A 20,314-nucleotide genomic window follows, 5' to 3' on the forward strand; every position below is an offset into this window, starting at 1 on the left:
ATTGGTTCTTATGCAATAGCTAGATGTGGGGTAAGAGAAAGACAGGACTATAAGCTTTTTGAGGAAAGGATAGCTGACACTTCTTTAATTTATACATAATTTGTTTAATTGGGTGATCAAAGAATTTGTAAGTATTGTAAAGGCATCTGTAATGACTTATGAATGTATACATTTCACAGAAGTGTATATATTAAAGCATTAATATGATGTGATGTTTGAACTAACAGAACATTGAGACATGAAAGTCAACATTTGGGATGAAATTTTAAGCTATAAAGTCCACTTTATGCCTCCTTTGAAGCACTGCTTTTCATCTTATTTATAGCTAAACATCAATCTGGGAATACAGATGTTTCTGGCAGTTGGATTTAACATTTTGGTAAAATTTCTGAGAAAAAAATGATATTTTTATGACTCCAAAAGAAAATTAGGAATATATCCAATAGCTCTTTCTGTTGGATCTCTGGTGAATTATATATACCTTTTAGGCACTTTTACAGTTTTAATCACTTCATTAATAGTAGGAAAAAAATTATTTGCCTTTTGTCTGTCTTATTATTTGATGACTCATTTGACAATTACTCTATATAGTTTAAAATCATACAATATTAGACAGACATGATTTCTACTTACCTTGGTTGAAAAGTAAGCCCTAAGGCCTGCCTTCTATTCCTTCAATTTACATGCCCTGCAGATTACAGGATCAGCAAATGGGAAGTTAATTTTAATGGGAAATTTAATCAGCAAATAGAAAATTAATATTAACTAACATGGTTTAATATTAAATTATAAGTTTTCATTCATCAGTTTTCTTCCTTAGGATGAGAAGTTGGAGTTGATGTAAGTTAGGAGCATTTTATGTTGTACGAAGCTACTTAGTTTCTGGTAGTCTCAGAGTTTAGGGGAGGTGAGAAGATATGAGATAAAATTCATCAGATGTTGTATGGTGACATGATTGTGTGGCTGGGTTTTCTTTTGTGTTTTTATCCTCGTCCTCAGCAAGGAAACCAGAGCACTCTAGATTAAGTGGTCAGAGGCCAAGAGTCACTATCTGTTAATAGAGCTCTTACCTTTTGATTCCTTGTTCAAGATTTCTTCCCTCAAAGTGGCTGCTTTTTGTTGTTGGTTTTTTAATTTTATTTCTCTTGAGAGCTATTGATTGGGTGTAGGATTTTTCTTGTAACTAATGGGTTAGATTCCACATCACTTCTCTCCTTAGCCAGCGTGCCTTGAAACTTTTGTTATTGCTTAATCCAGATTTCTGGTCCTCTTCAGAATTTCCTGGCTGTGATGCCGATTTATCACAAGGCATCATTTTGAATTAGACACCCTGTGTGATGATCAGGACCATCTTGTGGGGGAGGAACCCCACATTCCTGCAGAAACGACTAGTGCGTGTTGATACAGGCCCTGGGGGAATTGCTTCTCCCCTCCCCCCCCCCGCAATCAGTGGGGTCCCATTTAGTAGCTGCTTCTAGGTGTAATGGTGGATGTTTAGTTAAAGGTACTTCTACACTTGGAGTTGAGTGAGGTAGTTGTGGTGACGTGCATGGCACCTCAGCCCCTTATTTTCACCACATTCCTTAAGTTTCATAGCTTCTCTTAGGAAAGGGAGCACTTCTTCTGCAATATCTGGATCCAGTCTGAGTTTTCCAAGAGTCCTCCCTCTCCATATTCAGGGAAAAATAACTTATTCTCCACTCCCTACTTCATTTGAAGTCCCCTGTATTCTGTTACAATTCAAGCATTTGTATCCATCAGAAGACCATAGACTACTAAAAAGTCCTATTTCCCATGCTGTTATCATTGTTTTTAAAGCCATCACAGCAATGTATTTCTCAGATGCTCTGTTACTTCCTTCTCCTTCTCTTTCTTTGTTGGTACCTATCATCTTGGCTTCTTCCCATGCAGGTCTGCAGTCTCCTGTGCCAGAGGTCATCGTTGATGTGGAATCCATGGATATCTTCCCGGTGGGCTGGTGCGAAGCCAATGCCTACCCTTTGACTGCACCCCACAAGACAGTCTGTAAGTGTGGCCCATAGAAGGTGGAAAACATCTATGATCTTGGTGAAGAAACAATGGGTTATAAACAGGCAGGATGTAAAAACTGAAAGAGAGGTTTTAGATGTTTCAAAGAGTACCAATATTGTTGTAGTCTTAATTACCCTTTAAGTATCTACATGAGATGGACAGGACATTTGAATATATTCCACAGGCTGACAAATTGAATAAGAAGGCATTTAAAGGACACAGAGAGCCATAGCAAAAAATACCCAAAATCTTCACTCCCAGTTTTATATGAAAGCCATTTTTTGATTTGGGGGAAGAAACTCAAATAGCGTATTTTTGTATATCATTTCTTTGAAAAAATGTTTTTACATGTAATTTCCCCCAAAGGAATTATACTCACTCTTTGTCATTTACTGAGATAATATCAAGCCTACTTAGCAGTAAGTGATAGGTGAAATTTTATCTAGACTTTATAAGTAATACATGTATTATCTCATATCCTTTTAAACTCAGAAATAATAGATAAAATCAATATTAGTAATTGACCAATTCAGCATGCACCCATACACACACATTCATAATTTATACTTAGGCACATTTAAATACTTAGAATAATAGTTTTTTGTTTTACTTTTAAAGATTATTATTATCTTTAAAGTAGTTGTACAAAGGGGCGTCTGTTTAACAAGATATTAATAAGTCAGAGTACAATGCATCTTGATCGATGTCACCCCTTCCATCGTTCTCCAAAATTTTAATATACATTATTATAGATCATTATCAAATCATATGGCTTAAAATATTCTATCTTAATACATCTTAGCACTTACTATTCCACTTTAATGTACATCAAGGGTATTACTTAAAATTCATGAAGCCTTAACAATAATGGGTTTCAACATTTTGTTAGATTATGATTCTAGTAGTTTCCTTATGGATATCGAGTGCCAGCTCTATTTCTTTTTAGCAACCAATTCTATGGCATGCTACTTGACATTTCTAGGATTTAGCTGTAAACAGATTCCCAACATAGCTGACTTCTCATTCCCTGCTCTCTGCAGTTTTTGAAGTGTTCCTTGACTCAGTGCTCACTACATTATCCTCATACCTGACTATTGGCTGTACTCTCTGAGTACACAAAGAAGTTGGATAATTTTTAGTGGGGGATGAAGAGAGAGCTCCCTAAGAATAAATATTTTATATTCAATGTGTTTGTTTTTATTTATTTTGTATACTGTGATTTGAATACAGAGTCTTGTGCTTACTAGAATGATACTATACCAGAGAACCATGCCTCCAGCCCTTTTTTGTTTTTGTTGGTCGTGGGGCCTGAACTCCCTGGGCCTGGGCACTGTCCCTCAGCTCTTCAGCTCAAGGCTAGTGCTCTACCAGTTGAGCCATAGCACTACTTCCCACTTTTTCTGCTTATGTGGTACTAAGGAATCAAACCCAGGGCCTCATGCATGCAAGGCAAACACTCTACCACTGAGCCATCTTCCCAGCCCCAACCTCCAGCCCTTTTTGACCTTTTTGTTTTTTGTTTTGTTTTTGGTTTGGATTATTGGGCTTGAACTCAGGGCCTGGGCACTGTCCCTGAGCTCTTTCACTCAAGGTTCTACCACTTTGAGCTGCACCGCCACTTCCGGTTTTCTAGATGTTAATTGGAGATGAGTCTTACGGAGTTTCCTATCCAGTCTGGCTTTGAACCAAGATCCTCAGATTTCAGCCTTTTAAGTAGCTAGAATTACAGGTGTGAGCCACCAGCACCCTGCTTGACTGGTTGTCTTGGAGACAAGGTCTCACTTTCAGCCTAGGCTCATTCCTGGATCATGGCCACTACTCTAGGCTTGCCATCATAAAGATGACAGTCACCTACCACCACACCCAGCTTCTTCTGTTGAGATGAGGTCTTATACACTTGTCTGTCTGGACTGACCTGGAACTGTCATTCTCCCAATGTCAGCTTCCCATGCTGCTGATACAGTGGCATGTGCCATTGTATCTGGTTCTTGATGGAGAGGAATCTCACACATGTATGTTTATACTGGCCTTGGGCTGCTCTCAGCCTCCGAAGTAGCTAGGATTATAGACATGAGTCACCAGTGCCCAGCCTTAGAAATACCTTTGCTGGGTTTTCTCACAGGGTTGGAGCTCCATTTCCTTTGTCCTTGTCCCTCAAATAGGACCTGGTATCTTAAGTCTTTTCCCTTCCTGGAAGCAAAGGAATCTGGAAGGCTGCATGTGCTTTTGCTTTTTGGAGTAAGTTCACATGTTGGTGAACACATGCAATAGTATTTCCTGGTTATTTCCCATGTTGCTTCCAGGTATATTGTGATTGGTTCCTCACCCAGATGGCACCCAACCAGGTCCCCAACCCTAGTAACAAGACAGAGAGTCAGACAGGGGCTATACATTCCTTTTTCACCTGGAAGATGAAAAGTTGTACTTTGATACTTTGTACATGAATAACTGCAATTGAATATCAAATAATGAGTGAAATTTTATATTTCTCTTATTGATTCTTCCATTTATTTACTTATTTACTTTGCTTTAAGGACACAAACTTGCACTCTTTCCTGCCAGCTTTAGAATTTTCAGTAAAACCTTATGTTTATGTTGGAAGATGCAGGATTATTTGTGTCAAGATAGTGGCAAGAGCCCTAGTCTGGTTTTGTTAAGGTGATCTTAATCAATTAGAAAGATAAAGTGTCAATGTTTTTGTCAATATGTGGCTAACCACTAGCAGTTCTTCCTGTAATTCAGTGTTTCAGGGTTTTTTTTTTCAGTGTTTCAGTTTTAAGTGCATGCTTTTTAGACTAATTTGGGAGTCCATTGTTATAAAAGTGTTATTTGTCTTAATCACAATTTCAGTGGGAAAAAAATTCTGGATCATCATACTTGGAACAGTTTATCTTAATATGTATTTTTGTGAAGTATAGTATGAGAGCTCCTTTTCTTCCTAAGCAGAGCCAGTGTAGTGGTCAGATTAAATGTGCTAATTTTTATTATGCTCTTATGTCCAATGAGTCTGTATCTGTTTTATGTTCAGAGAAATGTATATAAAAGTGTGGCTTGACTGAAAAATTGTTCAGTGTTTAAGTAGTATTTTTAAATGGGCCTACTATTATACTATGCCATTTAAAAAATGTAGTAGTCTCACTAACAATATTATTTTCTTGTTCTGCTTCTTTTTTTTTTCCTTTATAGCACAAAAGAAGAGAAAAATAGCAGTTGTGCAGCCAGAAAAAAAGTATGTTGGTTTTTCTTTTCGTTTTGTTCTCCAAAATGTGCATGAAAAGGTGTGAAGTACCTTTATAGATGAATGAATGGAAGTTTAGCTGCTTTTATTAGGGAGTTCCCTGACAGGTACACACAAATAACAAGTAACAAATAGCACACACACGTAATAAGTCATTTTCACATCTATTACAAGCAAAACACAGTGCCTTCTCTGAAGAATCTATAGCCCAAAATTGCCTTTTTTCACTTTTATTTTTCTTGTGAAAGTACTGGGGCTCAAACTCAGGATATGGGTGCTGTCCCTTACCTTTTTCAGCTCAAGGTTAGCACTCTACCATTTAAGCCATAGCTCCACTTCCAGCTTCTTGGTGGTTCACTGGAGATTAAGAGTCTCCTAGACTTTCCTGCCTGGGCTGGCTTCAAATTGTGATCCTCAGAGCTCAGCCTCCTGAAATTACAGGCGAGAGCCACCAGTGCCTGGCTTTACTCTGTATTTCACATGGTCAAGATGGCTCTCTGCACTAATGATTCCTTGTGCCCCCAGTCCTCAGTGGAAACTACAGTTTAAATCTAGTTTACAGTCGCCTTTTCCTGACCTGAATTTCCTGAGCACTGAAAGACCCTATTGTTACCCCAACTCTGCTACTTCCCATCTGGGTGAACTTGAGCAGGTTGATTTAGCCCTCTGTTCCTCCATACCCTCATCCTTATTAAAAACTAATTTCTCTGAATTTGATGAAGATTAAACTTGCTGACATGTGAAAAAAATACTATGGGCCTTGAATTGTTGTACCAATTTTGGTTGTAATTTAATGAGAAAAGAAGGTGTTAGAGCTAACAACTATGAGTAAGGAAGTATGTTTTCAAAGTTGGAATGGTTAGCAAGCTTTTTGTATATTGCAAAATACTTAAAATGCACCAACATGCACATTTCATATAAAGTGATTGTGTGTCTTAAGTAAATAAAAACATATGGATGGAACATTAACTGAAAACAGTGCTTTTTTCAGATTCTTAAGTTTAAATACATAGAAATCAAACAATAAATGCACTGTTATTTTAATGAGAATAGCAGTTTTATGGGTATTTTTGTGCATTGGTTTGGATGCGCCAGTACTGGGGCTTGAACTCAGGTGACGTCCTCTACCACTTGGGACACAGCTCCAGTTCCAGCTTTTTGGTTGTTAGAGTTAAGAGTCTCTTTGACTTTCCTGCTTGGAGTAAAATTGAATCACAATCATCAGCTCTCAGCCTTCTGAGTAGCTGGGATTGTAGGCATGAGCCACCAGCACCCAGCATTGTGTATTTATTTTAAATGCAATGAATCTGGTTTATTTACTTGATATAAAGTAGGGAGATTAGTAATAGACCTATGATTGAATGTGAATTTGAAGTCCCTGGGTTAATGGCTCTCACTGGTCACCAGCATCACTCAGTTATGGAAATGCTTATGGCTGGCTTCCACCCTCAATATTTCTGATTCAGGAGCTCCAGGGTTTGGCCTGAGAATCTGCATTTCTAACAGATGCCAGTGCTGCATGTCAGGGGCCCACAATGCTGTAAGACCTCCTCTCAGGTCCCCAGTATTTGTTTAGTTTGAATTTCTGTGGTTTTACAACTGTGTGGTTGCCATTTAGCCAGCCCTGGGGACTCCTGAGTTTCATAACTCACCTTTTTTTTCCCCCACTCCCATGGTACATTCTTTCAAATGTAGTCAGCAACTGTTTAACCAAACTGTAAGAGAGTAAAGACTACTTCACATTTGAAGAATCACCAGTTTGTAAGCTTTGGAGTGTCCATAACCCAGACAGAGCTAGAGGTCAGGGGAGAGGTCAGAGCTAGAGGTTACCAGAAAGCGATCTCCAATGAGACAAGCCACAAAGTCTGACTTTAGTTTAATGCAAGTCAAATCGAAGACATAACTGAGGATATTAAGTACAGTTGTGTAATAAGACAAGCCCCGCAACAAGCTAGAAGGAAAGAAAGATACCCAGCAGGCACAGCCATTCAGCTGTGCCCTGGCTTTCTTAGGGTCATCAGAAGATCTGAGAACAATTATTCTGAAGAAATCTTTTTTTTTTTTTTAAATCTGGTCTTGCTGGTGCTGGTCCTGTGAACACGTCCCATCTTACAATGCTCTTAGTTTGATTTTTGGAGCAGATATTTTCCATTATGAAAATACCGTTCTCCTTACACTTGTGTTCAGTGATGTTTTGTGGTTGTATTTTCTTTATCCACAGATTGTCGTCCACAGTGCCTGTTGAGAAAATACCTCATGACCTTTGTTTATATTCTCACCTGGACAATCCAGGTGAGTGGACTCTGTCCCTTCCCAGAATAAGACATGCTGTAACTGTAGGTCACTACGAATGTACCTTAACTTCAAGACCATTTTCTTTTTCTCTGTTACTACTCATTCACAAATATATACCATTAAAAAAAATCCTGCTGGGTGCCGCTGGCTCATCCCTATAATCCTAGCTACTCAGGAGGTTGAGATTTGAGGATCATGATTTGAAGCCACACTGGATAGGAAAGTCTGTGAGACTCTTAACTCCAATGAACTACCTAAAAACCAGAAGTGAAGCTGTAGATCAAGTAGCAGAATAATAGCCTTTAGCAAAAAATAATAAAACCTTATGGACAGCACCCAGCCCTGAGTTTAAGCCCCAGAAACTTTTAAATACACATATAACACAAGCACATACAATCAAACACATAACAAAATTTCTAAACTGAATTCTCTGCACTTGTTTTTACTTTTTGGTCAGTAGCTCTAGGCAGGTGATCCAGTCGGTAGAAAAAGGAGCCATGTGCTCCTTGGATAGTGTCATCCAGATTAGCACTGTGTGTCATTAGTCATCATGCAGAAAGGGAAAGCTTGAAATAATTACTATGAGGTATTTCTTTTTTTTTTTACATTTTTAAACAATTCCACTTGAATTTTTAACCCAATGATTATTATCCTAAGTCCCTACTGCCTTTTAAACAGTTGCTTAAAACCTTTTGAATTTCAGTAGCTGGTTATGTGTAATATGTTTTATAAGCTATAAAGGCTTACACTTTACAATCTTTCAAAAGACACCCCGATGCTGGGGTTTGATCACCAAATCTGATAGTATATACCTTTGTATGCTAAGTAACATGTGATTAAGAATAATGTCTTCTAAGACAAAATGAGATTCACCCTGATTTCTAGGATTAGGAACTGTGGAAGGTAGCAGAATCTCACAACTGCTATATTGTAAAGTAAATCCCATCTTTGTAAAAAGTTTTATGAGTATAGTTGTGTTTGTCCTGGAGTTGTTTAGTGATTCTTTGTTTCTTTTTGTGTCTCAAATACTTCTTACTCCACAGAAAAGTTTGTTTATAGGATGGAAAAAGAATCAGAACTTCCGAGATATTTTTAGGGGCACAAAATGTCCTAATGTTAGGAAACAGTGTAATTATTTCGAGAGAAGAAAATCATTTGTTTTCTCTTACAACCAGGAACTCGAGTGACATCTCCTAAATTAGCTTTGCAACAGTGCTGGCTCTCATAGTTGCTGGAGTTCCCTCTTTTTTATAACTCCAGATATTTTACCAATCAGGAGGCTTCAGAAGCTTCTTGAGGTGGGTCCAGGGCTTGTTTGGAGGGACCTAAGCCCAGAATTGCAATCCTAAGCATCCACCACCTTTTTCTTCCCCACCGCAGGGACTGTCAACGGGAAGTACTGCTGCCCACAGCTCTTCATCAACCATCGGTGTTTCTCTGGCCCATATCTGAACAAAGGGAGGATTGCAGAGCTACCTCAATCAGTGGGGCCTGGCAAGTGTGTGCTGGTGCTTAAAGAGGTAAAGTACCTGCCTCTAAGCGTGGTTAACTCATTTCAACAGGATCTTTATGGTGGAGATAGTTCCTGCAGCAAATACTAGATAATGCGTTCATTCAGTTCACACTTACCAAGCACTTCCTTGTTCTCATCCTGGGAGCTGAAAGTTAGAGATGCAAGATAGAGAAGTAACATTCTTGCCCAGAAAGACTCTCAGCAGACATTCTTCCCTGGATTAATGGGAAATGTTGCAACAATCTAATAGATTTGAGTTGATGTTTTGTGGGAATACAGAAGATGAGAGAATCCCCAAAGGAAGTCTCAGAGTTGCTTACAGAAATTTGGGGAACATCCATGGTTTTCCTTAGAAGTAGTTACTTGGCTTCAGATATTTGCAAGTATGAAGTTTGTTCTTTGCAAAGAAGAGTGAAGTGTGAGGCTCCAGGAGCCCCTTTGCACTTTGTCCACATCATCAGCTTACACCCTGTGTGGCAGCCTAGGTCCCAGACTAAGAGAAGAATGTTAATAGAGGGGAAACCAACTAGTTTGTTACTCCTTTTCTTCTTTCTGGAACTACAAGAAAGCGTAAGAGAAAGGCACGTGGTGTTCATATGCTGCGGGAAACTTAGTGATGTCTTGAGCGTCTGTGAGTTTCTCCCTTCTCTCAGGGTAACATCCCATGGATGTGAGTTGAGATTGCCAGGGAAGGAAGGAGACCTTTATACTTACCTATGATCCTGAGACCTAGTGTGACAGAGTGGACAAAAGAAATGAGGGTCGATCATACATCTGCTTTACGGAAGTGGGAATCTTGCTCCTGGCAGAAAAAATACAGATAAATACATAAATAAATTCTGTTTCGCCTACTTTTGTCTGTCTGGCTGCCAGTAGGCAACTCATGCATCGTCTCCCTATCTTCTCCCATCATCTATCTTTGTTTGTCTATCATTGGTCTGTCTTCATTATCATCTGTCTGTCGCTCTATGCAACATCTCTCCATCATTGTCTCTATCCATATCTCTCTGATTTATCTTCCATCTATCTTCTTCATTATCTCTGCTCCCAGATCTACAGAAGTCAGTGATGTGGAGACTGTGGGAGCCAGTACTGCTCTCTGATATTTCTTTTTATTTATTTGCAACCTCTTTAGAAGTTCACATACCAAGGTGCTCACTCATTCAGAATCCTGTAGATAATTACTAACTCAAGGAACCCACTGATGAAGGGAATACAATCTTATTCATTAATTTCTTTAAGTTCTAAGTAATTATGATGCCAGGCACCATGCCAGATCTTGGAATCTTGGTGAATAAGATCTATGATCTGTACCTCGGTGTGCTGCAGAAAGGAGGGTCCTAATCTTCCCCTCTCTAAGCCAGCCTCATTCTAACAAGCCCCACACAAGTGCAGATACACCGGTGGGAGATGCGCACGGCTGTGTTAGAGCAATGCTTCTTCAGCTCTTTTTCCTTGAGGGTCAGGAAAATAGTTGTAAGCAATTTTTGAACTTGGAACCCAATATCATTGGGTGTTTTTACACAAATGAGGAGACAGAAGTTGTCTTCCTAGAGAAGTGCCCCTCTCTGGGCCTCCTCCTTCATTTCTAGACTCTTGTTAAACTTCATACTTTCTAGGCTTTCTTTAGCCCTTTCTCACTGGCTGGCATGAGTTGGGGCAGGGAGGCCTCTAGTAATTGTCTCTCACTTTGAGAGTCTTCCATTGAAAATGACAGACATTAACCAGTCTGGTTAGCAGAACTTTGAAACATGGAGCAGAAAGAGGTCAGATGCACTGCCTTGGGGTAAGGGCCCCAGGCTCATCCAGCACTGCTTCACTGATGAGTGCATCTAGGTGCCAAAGAAATCTGGGGGGGGGGGTTCATGAGGCTGGAGCCACATTGCTGGCCCCACCTGGCCCAGTCCTAGATGCCCAGCTTCGGGTAGTTGCATGTTTCCCCAACCCCCCACCAGAAGTAAAGTGACCACTGGTTCTGTTCACCTTCAATCTTGTCTCTTAAGTGAGAGCTGAATTTGCCTTCACTTGTTTTATTTCTGCCCATCATTGGTCCATTGAACCACTTACTTCCTTAAAAACCTGAGGGGTACTTTGAGAGCAGCCATAGATTTGTCAGTAGAATGGAGCGAAGCTGAGTTGAGGATTTGGGGTCCCACTATAAAAGACTTTGGCAGATCACATGGAATAGAGGGAAAATCTTACCCAGCTGACTCTAATGCAAAATCGTCCCTCAAAGGTATTCTGTTGTGCTTTGCTTGCTGCCTCAAGTGTATGTTGATTTTTACCCCATTGTGAATAATCTGCCCAGCTCAAGTGTACACATACATAGCAAAGCCTGTGAGGCAGGAGAGCGTTTGGGAATGTTTGGGAAGGATGGCAGAAGAAAAGTACAAACTGTGCTGTTAGGGCCTTCTTTACTATTTCCCCATAAAGAAGACAAGGGTACATTTGATGATCTTTTCCACTGATATGAAAGAATAGGATTTCGTAAGCAATGAAGATCAGTAGCAAAAGCTGTCTTCTGGACCTCCATTCACATAGATTAGTGGTATCTAATAAATTCTTGGAATGAATTAGTCATTCGTTTTTAGTGAAGAGAAAATAATTTTTATCTTCACTCATGAGAACATACTGAAACTCTTCTAACAAATAATAATAATCATAAATCTATTAGATACTACTGCTGCTGTTGGTAATAGCCCCAGCTGCTGGGAAGGGAGCAGTATGAAGTTAATTTCTGGGTGCTTATGGCCTATGAGGGTGGACAGTAAATACCTAAATACTATACTTACAGTAAAATGATCAGTCAGAGGACCAAACATGATGAGAGAAACATGCTGTTGTATGGAGTGTTTTCAAAGATCTCTGTGATAAGGATGCTTTTAGACAAAGAATGGACTATAAAGATATCCCCAGTGTGTTTGTCAGCTTTCCATCACTATAAGAATACTTGAGATGATCAAATTATAGAGGGAAAAGGTTTATTTTGACTCACAGTTTCAAATATTCCAGTCTGTGATCAGTTTCTCTGTTTTCTTTGGAGCCTTAATGGCAAGTAGGTGGCAGAGCCCAGCGACCCACCTCATCACCCTCCCAAGCACCCTGAACCCTGATCACCTTCGCAAGGGCTGGATCTTCCTTGCTTGACCCTCAAATTTTACATTATTATTATGATTTGACTAATATAAATTTGTCTTGTATGGGGAAAAGCTCCTAGATTTATTGACCCATCTTTGGTTGCCTTGCCAGGGCTAGACCAAACAGTTTTGGGCTTTTTTTGTTGTTGTTTTGTGTTTTTTTGTTTTTTTTTGTCAGTCGTGGGGCCTGAACTCTGGGCCTGGGCACTGTCCCTCAGCTCTTCAGCTCAAGGTGACTGCTCTACCACTTGAGCCACAGCACCACTTCTGGTTTCCTGGTGATTAATTGGAGATGAGAGTCTCACAGACTTTCCTGCCTGGGCTGGCTTCGAACCATGATTCTCAGATCTCAGCCTTCCAAGTAGCTAGGTTTACAGGCATAAGCCACCAGTGCCCAGCTACCAAAACAGTTTTGAAGGTTTTATATGGGCACTGGGCCAGGTATTCCTCATTCCTGCAAAATACAGATTTGATACAAGCTCACTCCAACTAAAACAAATTGTTGCTTTTCTCTCATAATACATTAGTTGTATTGTCAAAGCTCATAGAATTCACAAACTTTATAGACCATGATAATGACAATTTGCCTTGTGAAGGTTAAAATGTGTTTGTGACTTTAACTAAGTATCACTATCCCACCATTCTGTGAAATTGGTGAAGTTTTTTAATCACTTCATCTCAATAAAAAATTATTTTTAAAATGAAGAGAAAAAAACACAAACGAGAGAGAGGTTGAATGTAGAAGGATTTTCTCAACATGCTTCGTGAACATCAAGGATCCAAAGAGGCATTGCCCTCCAGTGTGTGTTTCTGTCTGGAGATGCTCAGCCCCTCCTACCAGTTTTGTATTCCAATGGTTGATCAGCTGCAGTAGTTCCATCTAGCACTGGACAGTGAGCAGATTTCTCCTTAATTCCTTTAATGGGGTAAACATCAAACACTAGGACATCACGTCATAGAAACTGAGGCTCATAGTCCCCACGTTTCATGAGATCTTGTTGAGTTTGGAAGCAAATGAAGTGACCTCAGAAAAAGCCATGGGAAGAATCCTTAATATCAGGTCCTTTTTAGACTTTATTTGCTGCCTCTTTCCAGGCTGAATTGGACTCATGACATGCTCTGTTTACAGTCACAAAATGTATTCCAGTATGCAGCAAAGAGCAGTCACTTTGGAGTTTTCTCAGCTAATCACAGTGAAAAGAATCCATTGAAATTTTATTGTCTGTTGATAAACACTTGGTGTGTTATTGCAGCCAGTTCTAATTAGATTTATTTTTAAACTCAAGTTTCTGAAATGGTACTGACAGTAAACAGTAAAAATCAGATGATTATTCTAATACAGAAAACATGTGCGCCACAACTGCCTGGATTGCACCACCCCAGCTGTTTAGTGCCACAGCTGAGGTAGTCACAAAAGTTGTGGGTAGTTAAGGGGCAAAATGCTACCAAGGCCAAAGTCAACTGCCATACTGACTGTATGGTATAACGTATTTTCACATCAGATCTTTGGAGTTAAATGAGAAAGCTTTGTTGTCTTCAGAATTCAATTAGTAAGTGATTCAGGCCACTTATATTCCTAAACATACATCTATTGCCTTTTATTTTTGCTGGACTGATCCCTACCAAAAACTAATACACATGCTAGCTTAGCACCTGTCCACGTAATGGCACTAATGTGTACCTACCACCCCAACAAGCCATTTCCCTCATCCACTCAGTGGCATTTTGCTTGGAAACATGAACTGTGATCTGTGAGCCTCCATACTCATGACTTGTTTATTGAAAAGTGTGTACCTCTGGGATCAAAATTCCTAGTTCTTTTCAGTAAAAGAGTGCATAGACAGAAGTACCCAGAAGCATCTTATCTCTCTAGAGCTTACCCATGTAACTCTCAGAATTCAGATGCCTGGTGTTTCTAGAGGCCTCATGGTGAGCAGTGGCCACCTGCATGTTCTTTTGGACTTAGGACTTGGAAATGCATTTCTGAGAGCATTGTGCTCATATTCAAGGTCCATTCACTGAGCCCAGCATTAAATGATTTTGCAGAAAATTCATTATGCTCCCTAGCACAGTCCCTCAAATCTCCCCAGATTTCAGACAATATTGTCTCTAGCATATTGTCTCAGTTTCATTGACTCCTTCTAAAATGCATCTTTCAATGTAGAATGAAACTCTCAGTAACCTGTCCTCCTGGTGGATCATGTACTGGAGAATAAGAAGTTGCCCTGGGAAGGACTCGACTCTTTTTTTTTATCTGCAAGAGTTATCAAGAATTATTGAGCTCCCAAAGTTCCTATAGCTAGCAGGTCCCACTCTCCTAGCCTGAGGGGTGGTGAATTTTACACCTTGGGAATCCCTACATGGCAGGTCATCTCTACATTAACCCATAGAATCATCTAGCAAACTTAATCACAGCCCTTCAGTTAACAAAAGTGCCCAGTGAATACCTCTGAAGTGTCAGCGGTGTGGTTTTTGAAAATGCTTGTTTCTCCAGGAATGAACGAGATTGAAGTGCAGTGAGGGTTATTTTGTTTTTATTTTTGTTTTTATCCCAACAGGTTCTTAGCATGATAATCAATGCAGCATACAAACCTGGAAGGGTATTGAGAGAATTACAGCTGGTGGAAGATGCACACTGGAATTTTCAGGAGGAGACGCTGAAGGCAAAGTAAGTGTTTTCAGTTCTGGAAAACAACAGTTTTTGTAATATTTCACCTGCTGTGTTAGAAGCTCTCATTCTTTATTTTGACATAGCCCAGAGAAAAGGAAATAATTTGAAGGTCCATTATTCTGCCATTCCAGAATGACATATACTTTTGTGTGTGACTTACAAATGTACCAGTATTTTTGTCACATGTTACAATTACCGTGAGCGTTAAGATTTTTTATGTTACACTTGCAGAATAAAAAATTACTCTCTGTGTGAACCAACAGATTGGTTTAAAAAAGGAAAAAAGAATAAGAAAATTGTATTCCTTTTCATTATTATATTACATTCATTAACAGATAGTAGTGTTTGATATTGTGACAGAGGTTTGTTAAATACAAAGGTTCTCTACTCTGGGATTGAAAATTTATAAAGATAAAAGGAACTGGTAGACATTTGTTTGGTTTGAGTCAAATAAAATGGCAGTCAGTGGGTTCTGAGTTGACATGCAGTTGAGTAACTTTCTTCTTTAATTTAGAAATAGGCTAATTGGAAAGATGACATGTTTTGCTTGGCTGTAAAAGAGAGAAGAAATAGCCTTACTGTGCTTGAACTTGGTTATTGAGGAGGTCCCTAGGAAAAGATCCATTTTTCAAGAATGTCTTTCTCAAAATAACTATGTTGAATAATTGTTTGGTGTACTGAATAGCCTTTAAATATTCATTTATAGTTTTCCAATAGAAAAGGTGTGCTGGTTGGCTTTCAAAAATCTTTTTCTTTTCTCTTTTTTTTGAATATTTTTATTATCTTTAAGTAATTGTACAGCAGAGTTGCCATTCAACAAAGCAGTTTGTGAGTACAGTGCATGTTTTCTTTTCTCTCTTTCTTTTTTCTTTTAGTTTTTGCTTGTCCTGTGGCTTGATCTCTGGGCCTGGGCTCTGTCCCTAAGCTTCTTTTGCTCAGGGCTAGCTCTCTACCATTTGCGCCACAGTGCTACTTCCAGCTTCAGCTGAGTAGTTTATTGAGCATAAGAGTTTCACAGACCTTCCTGCTCTGACTGGCTTTGAACCTTGATCCTCATATCTCTCCCCACGGAGTAGCTAGGATTATAGGCATGAACCACCAACACCCAGCATATGTTCCTTTATATAGTACATGGGTTTGATAGGCAGGTGCTCTACCACTTGAGCCCTTCCTCCATCCCTTTTTGCTTTTATGTTTTATTCAAGTAGAGTCTTTGCTTTTTACCCAGGCCAGCTGGACCACAATCTCGCTACTTATGTTTTTGAAGTAGTTAAAGTTACAGATGTGAGTCACCACACCTGGCTACATTTATATTACATTTCTAATATATTTATATAGAACAACTAAGAAACAATGCTTAAAAAAAGAAGTAAACCACTTTCTGATATATACAGAACCCTTATCCTTTCCTGTTTATAATGAAAATTGGGAATTCTTAATAACTTGTCTGACCAGTAGCAGTTTCTTCTATAGCTAATTCATCCTAGTTTCAGGTAGAAATGGTGAGATATTTATTAGGCTTTTACACTAACTCATTGTCAATAACCCCCCCACATAGCATCCCAGAGTCTTCTTAAAATAACTCTGTAATTTTGATTCTTACATGCCGCTTAAGGTGTTATGATACTCTGCCAAATCACAAGAGTGGAGAGAATATATGTAATTAAGAAGAGTCTTCATTTGCATAAAATGGTATCCTAATGGAAGGAGCTGCACATAGCTTCATTCCCAAGTGATATTTGATGAGCTTCATCCATAGCTCAGAAACAAATTGTTTCCCGCCTAACATTTGGTATTTCTCTTTTTTCTGTAAAGGGGAAGTGACCAGCCAATGTAGGATGTTTCTTCCTAATGTCACTTTTGGGCTGTTAAAAATCTTGAGCAATCTTGGTTATACACAGAAATCCTTACTTCTTGTTTTAAAGTTTTCTGTAAGATTCAATACAGCCTAGATAACAACACTCACGGATGCTGAAATAGTGACAGTACAGAACTCTTAAATTCCATTAAAAGCTCTCCTGTTCCTAAATCAGCCAGAACCTTGCTCCATGACAGTGAGAGTTCATTTTGCAAATGTTGGCACTTATTTTCATGTTACCAAGTCAATCAGAGCTTTTATTAAATCCAGCCCGATATAATCAAAACAGACACAGGGCAATTCCAGCCCTGCTGAATTGTAAAGACAAAGCATTACCTCTTATATCAGAGATGACAGGAGTTCCAGAGCGAAAATCTTACACAGCCGCTTCTAATGAGGAAGTGGCTGTCTGAACTGGAATTCAGCTACACCAGATCATAGGGGCCACCCCAAGCAGCTGCTAATGATGGCAGGTTTAGAGTCAGCATGTGCCTTGCTGTGACAGTCTTGCATGGTGCATCACCTCTTTCCTCCTGATAGGAAGTGACAACTTTTGTAGATTGTGACAACTTTGCTATATTTTCTTTGGTGCAATCAGGAGGAGAACAAGACACCTTCTTTCCATTTTGCTGAAAGGCCAAAGTGTTTTCTGTCATGGATAAATGAACTTAGCGGAAGGAAGAGCTGCAGTTAAGATATGGAATTGCATTGGTTGTTGTGGGGCTGGAATTATAATATCGCAAGGAGTTTCTTCAGGAAGTGAGGCTGTAAGATGATCCTCAGAGCAGTATGAGTGCTCTGATTCCCCATCTGGGATTATTACCTGTTGTTTTCTAAAGATTAATGAACGGCCCATTTATCTGATAGGATGAAGGTACTTCCCAAAGGATTTTTGACCTGTAGATAGAAGGAAAACTACTCTGTGTACACATATACTCATGTGTAAATGTGTGAGTGGTGTTTTTCTTTCTATTTGTCCAACTAACCATAGCTTCTAGGCAGCTCAGGAAATTATTGCTGTATTTGAACAACATGTAAAGAGCTGTAAAGGAGGAGGCTGCAATGCTTGATAAGAAATGTACGCATTATCCTGCCCATGTAATTGTAACCCCTCTGTACAGTATGTTCACAAAAAATAAAATAAAATAAAATGAAAAAAAAGAGCTGTATCATTACTCCTCAGTGCGTATTTCAAAGCAAAAAATAGACTTGCTGCAGTGTATGGATTCTGATACATATAGTTCATTTCAGCTTCTCTGCAACAAAAAAGTTTCCTGCTTTCTGATGAATGTAGTCTTTATAAATTGACCTACATTATTTTAAATTTCAAGAGGAGAAATTTAGGGCTGTACCTTGGGGGAATTAAAAAATATTCCTAGGCGTGTTAGAGAAATGTAAACATGTTTTGCATGTTATAAAATCTTCTTGGAGGAAAAAAAAAGTTATGTGAACTCCTCTTAGAATAGCTTTTGTGATGATCTTCAGAAAAATGAGGTGGAGACTTACCAGATTTTCCAGCCCTTTGTTATGAGTATTTAGAATATTTACTGGTATCCATTCAATAGAATTAGATTTCATTATCTTGTAGGCAGTTGCCAGGAGACAGCGTCAGATCTTGACCCTCAGTGAGTCCTGCACTGCTTTACAAAATAACTTAGGTCTGTCTCTGCTGTAAGCAATGAACATGTTTTTATGTTTTCACTCTTTTTGTCTTGCTGGTGCTCAGTCCAGTCTATATTTTATGAACAGTAAGTGTGATATTTGGCTATCACGTGATTCATGTGAAAAAGGATACCTACACTGACCCTCTGCAAAAGCTAGTCACATGTTAATTCTTCCTTACCTGGTTCAGCTGGGGTGATTTGCCTTCCTGGGCTGAGTGTGCTGGGGGCTTCACCCAGATGTTCCAGGGTTGCCACATCTGTAGCATAGAGCTCAAACCCCTGTGTCTCCACTACCCTGGAAGATTATATTAGGTTCAGATGAATGATGAAAATTCCATTTTTATCTGTATTGGGGGTGTAGCTCAGTGGTATTTTTCCAGCTTGTATACGGCCTACTGGATACTTGTCCAGCACTGAAAAAAGTATTCTATAAACACAGTTATATGCTATCAACTCACAACCATTCATTGAGGGTTTAGAGTTGCCTTTGCTACACATTTTTTGATAGGCCAGTATCTTCTTATGTTTTGCATGTATTTGACAATGAAACCATTTTCCTAATTTGTTGATTAACTCAAAGCAAGTCAGTTTATTGGTGCAGGCTAGAGCTAGATATACAAATACTTGTTTCTTTAATTTTTTTTTAAAATATTAACAGAGGGTTTATGTGTGTGCTAAACCAATAGTGCTCAAAAATATTTGGTGGAGAGTGTGTGGTTTAGTTAGCTTACTGTAACCAATTTACTACATTTATTTATTTATTTTAAGCATTTTTTTGGAAATGAGCGCAGACAGGAAAAAATGCCAAGTTCAGAATGAAGGTCTTTTTCTTTCTTCTGAACAGTTTGGAAAATACGTTATGGGCAATAGTCCTTTCATCACTGAATATTAATGAGCTGTTTCCTATAAAATAAAGACATTCTCCATGACCACAATAAATAAATGGGTGATGAAACATTACTATTGATAATTCAGTCTGCTCACATCATCCAGTACCAACCTTTGTGGCAGGAGTAGCTAGTCCAGAATCTCACACTGGGAGGTGGGGGTGGGGGTGGGGGGTAGACATACCAGATTAGCCTCCTCCCTTCTACAATGGTTGCTCCGACTTTCCTTGGCTATCATGACCTGGGTGTTTTGAGGACCAAGGATCACTTTTTACTTTGGGATTCTTTCATGTGTCTTTATGGTTGGAGTTAGATTTGTGCATCTACAGCAGGAAGACCGCCTAAGAAATGTGCTCTGCGTGTGGCCTATCACATGCCACGTGAAATCAGCTTCTCCCACCCTGTTTGCTGAACACCTGGAGCCCTTTCTAAGGCAAGATCTGCAGTGTCTCCACTGTAGAGATCCTTTGTGTCCCATCTGAATTTCCCATTCCTCATCAAGCTTCCAGTTCGTTAACTTACATCAGTGTGAACTGACAGGTCCTGATTTTATTCAATGAACTATGTATATCATTTTCACTTATGTTGATGTTTAGCTTGCCTTGGATTTGGCCAGTGGAAGCCACACAAAGATTCCTTCTTGGTCCCTTTGTCTTGTCTCTATCATTATTTGATATTTAAAAAAAATATTCTGTCCAAAGAAGATGTTCTAAATTCTTTTCTTCCAGTCCTATTCTTGGAATAACTCCAGCCTTGTGCTGGGGTGTTTTGGAAGGAGAGTGGCTCTAACTGAAAAAAACAAAAAACACATCAAATCAAAAAAACAAGTCATGGCTCAAATGATATAGCCCTTGCCTAGCTAGTACGAGGTCCTGAGATCAATCCCTAATACCTCCACCAAAAATAAGAAAAGTGGGCACATGGGTAACATTTCTGCCCAGAGAAGCACAAACCTAGGGTGTTAAGTGGAGACTGGCCTCCTGCCTAGCCTCTGACTAGTGCACCCCAAGTTCCAGAGTA

General features: G+C 39.2%; 1 protein-coding gene across 1 annotated transcript in view; it reads left to right on the plus strand.

The window, feature by feature from the left end:
* Window positions 1–20,314, plus strand: part of Sfmbt2 (Scm-like with four mbt domains 2) — a 136,995-nt gene that overhangs the window by 102,916 nt on the left and 13,765 nt on the right. Inside the window, exons 12-16 of the mRNA XM_013009375.1 lie at window positions 1,912–2,025; window positions 5,218–5,260; window positions 7,491–7,561; window positions 8,945–9,084; window positions 14,773–14,882. Of these exons, the coding sequence (XP_012864829.1) occupies window positions 1,912–2,025; window positions 5,218–5,260; window positions 7,491–7,561; window positions 8,945–9,084; window positions 14,773–14,882 (478 nt within the window). The remainder of the gene's footprint in view (window positions 1–1,911; window positions 2,026–5,217; window positions 5,261–7,490; window positions 7,562–8,944; window positions 9,085–14,772; window positions 14,883–20,314) is intronic.

Source organism: Dipodomys ordii, unplaced genomic scaffold (genome assembly GCF_000151885.1).
Source record: "Dipodomys ordii isolate 6190 unplaced genomic scaffold, Dord_2.0 Scaffold9, whole genome shotgun sequence".
Lineage (NCBI taxonomy): Eukaryota > Metazoa > Chordata > Mammalia > Rodentia > Heteromyidae > Dipodomys > Dipodomys ordii.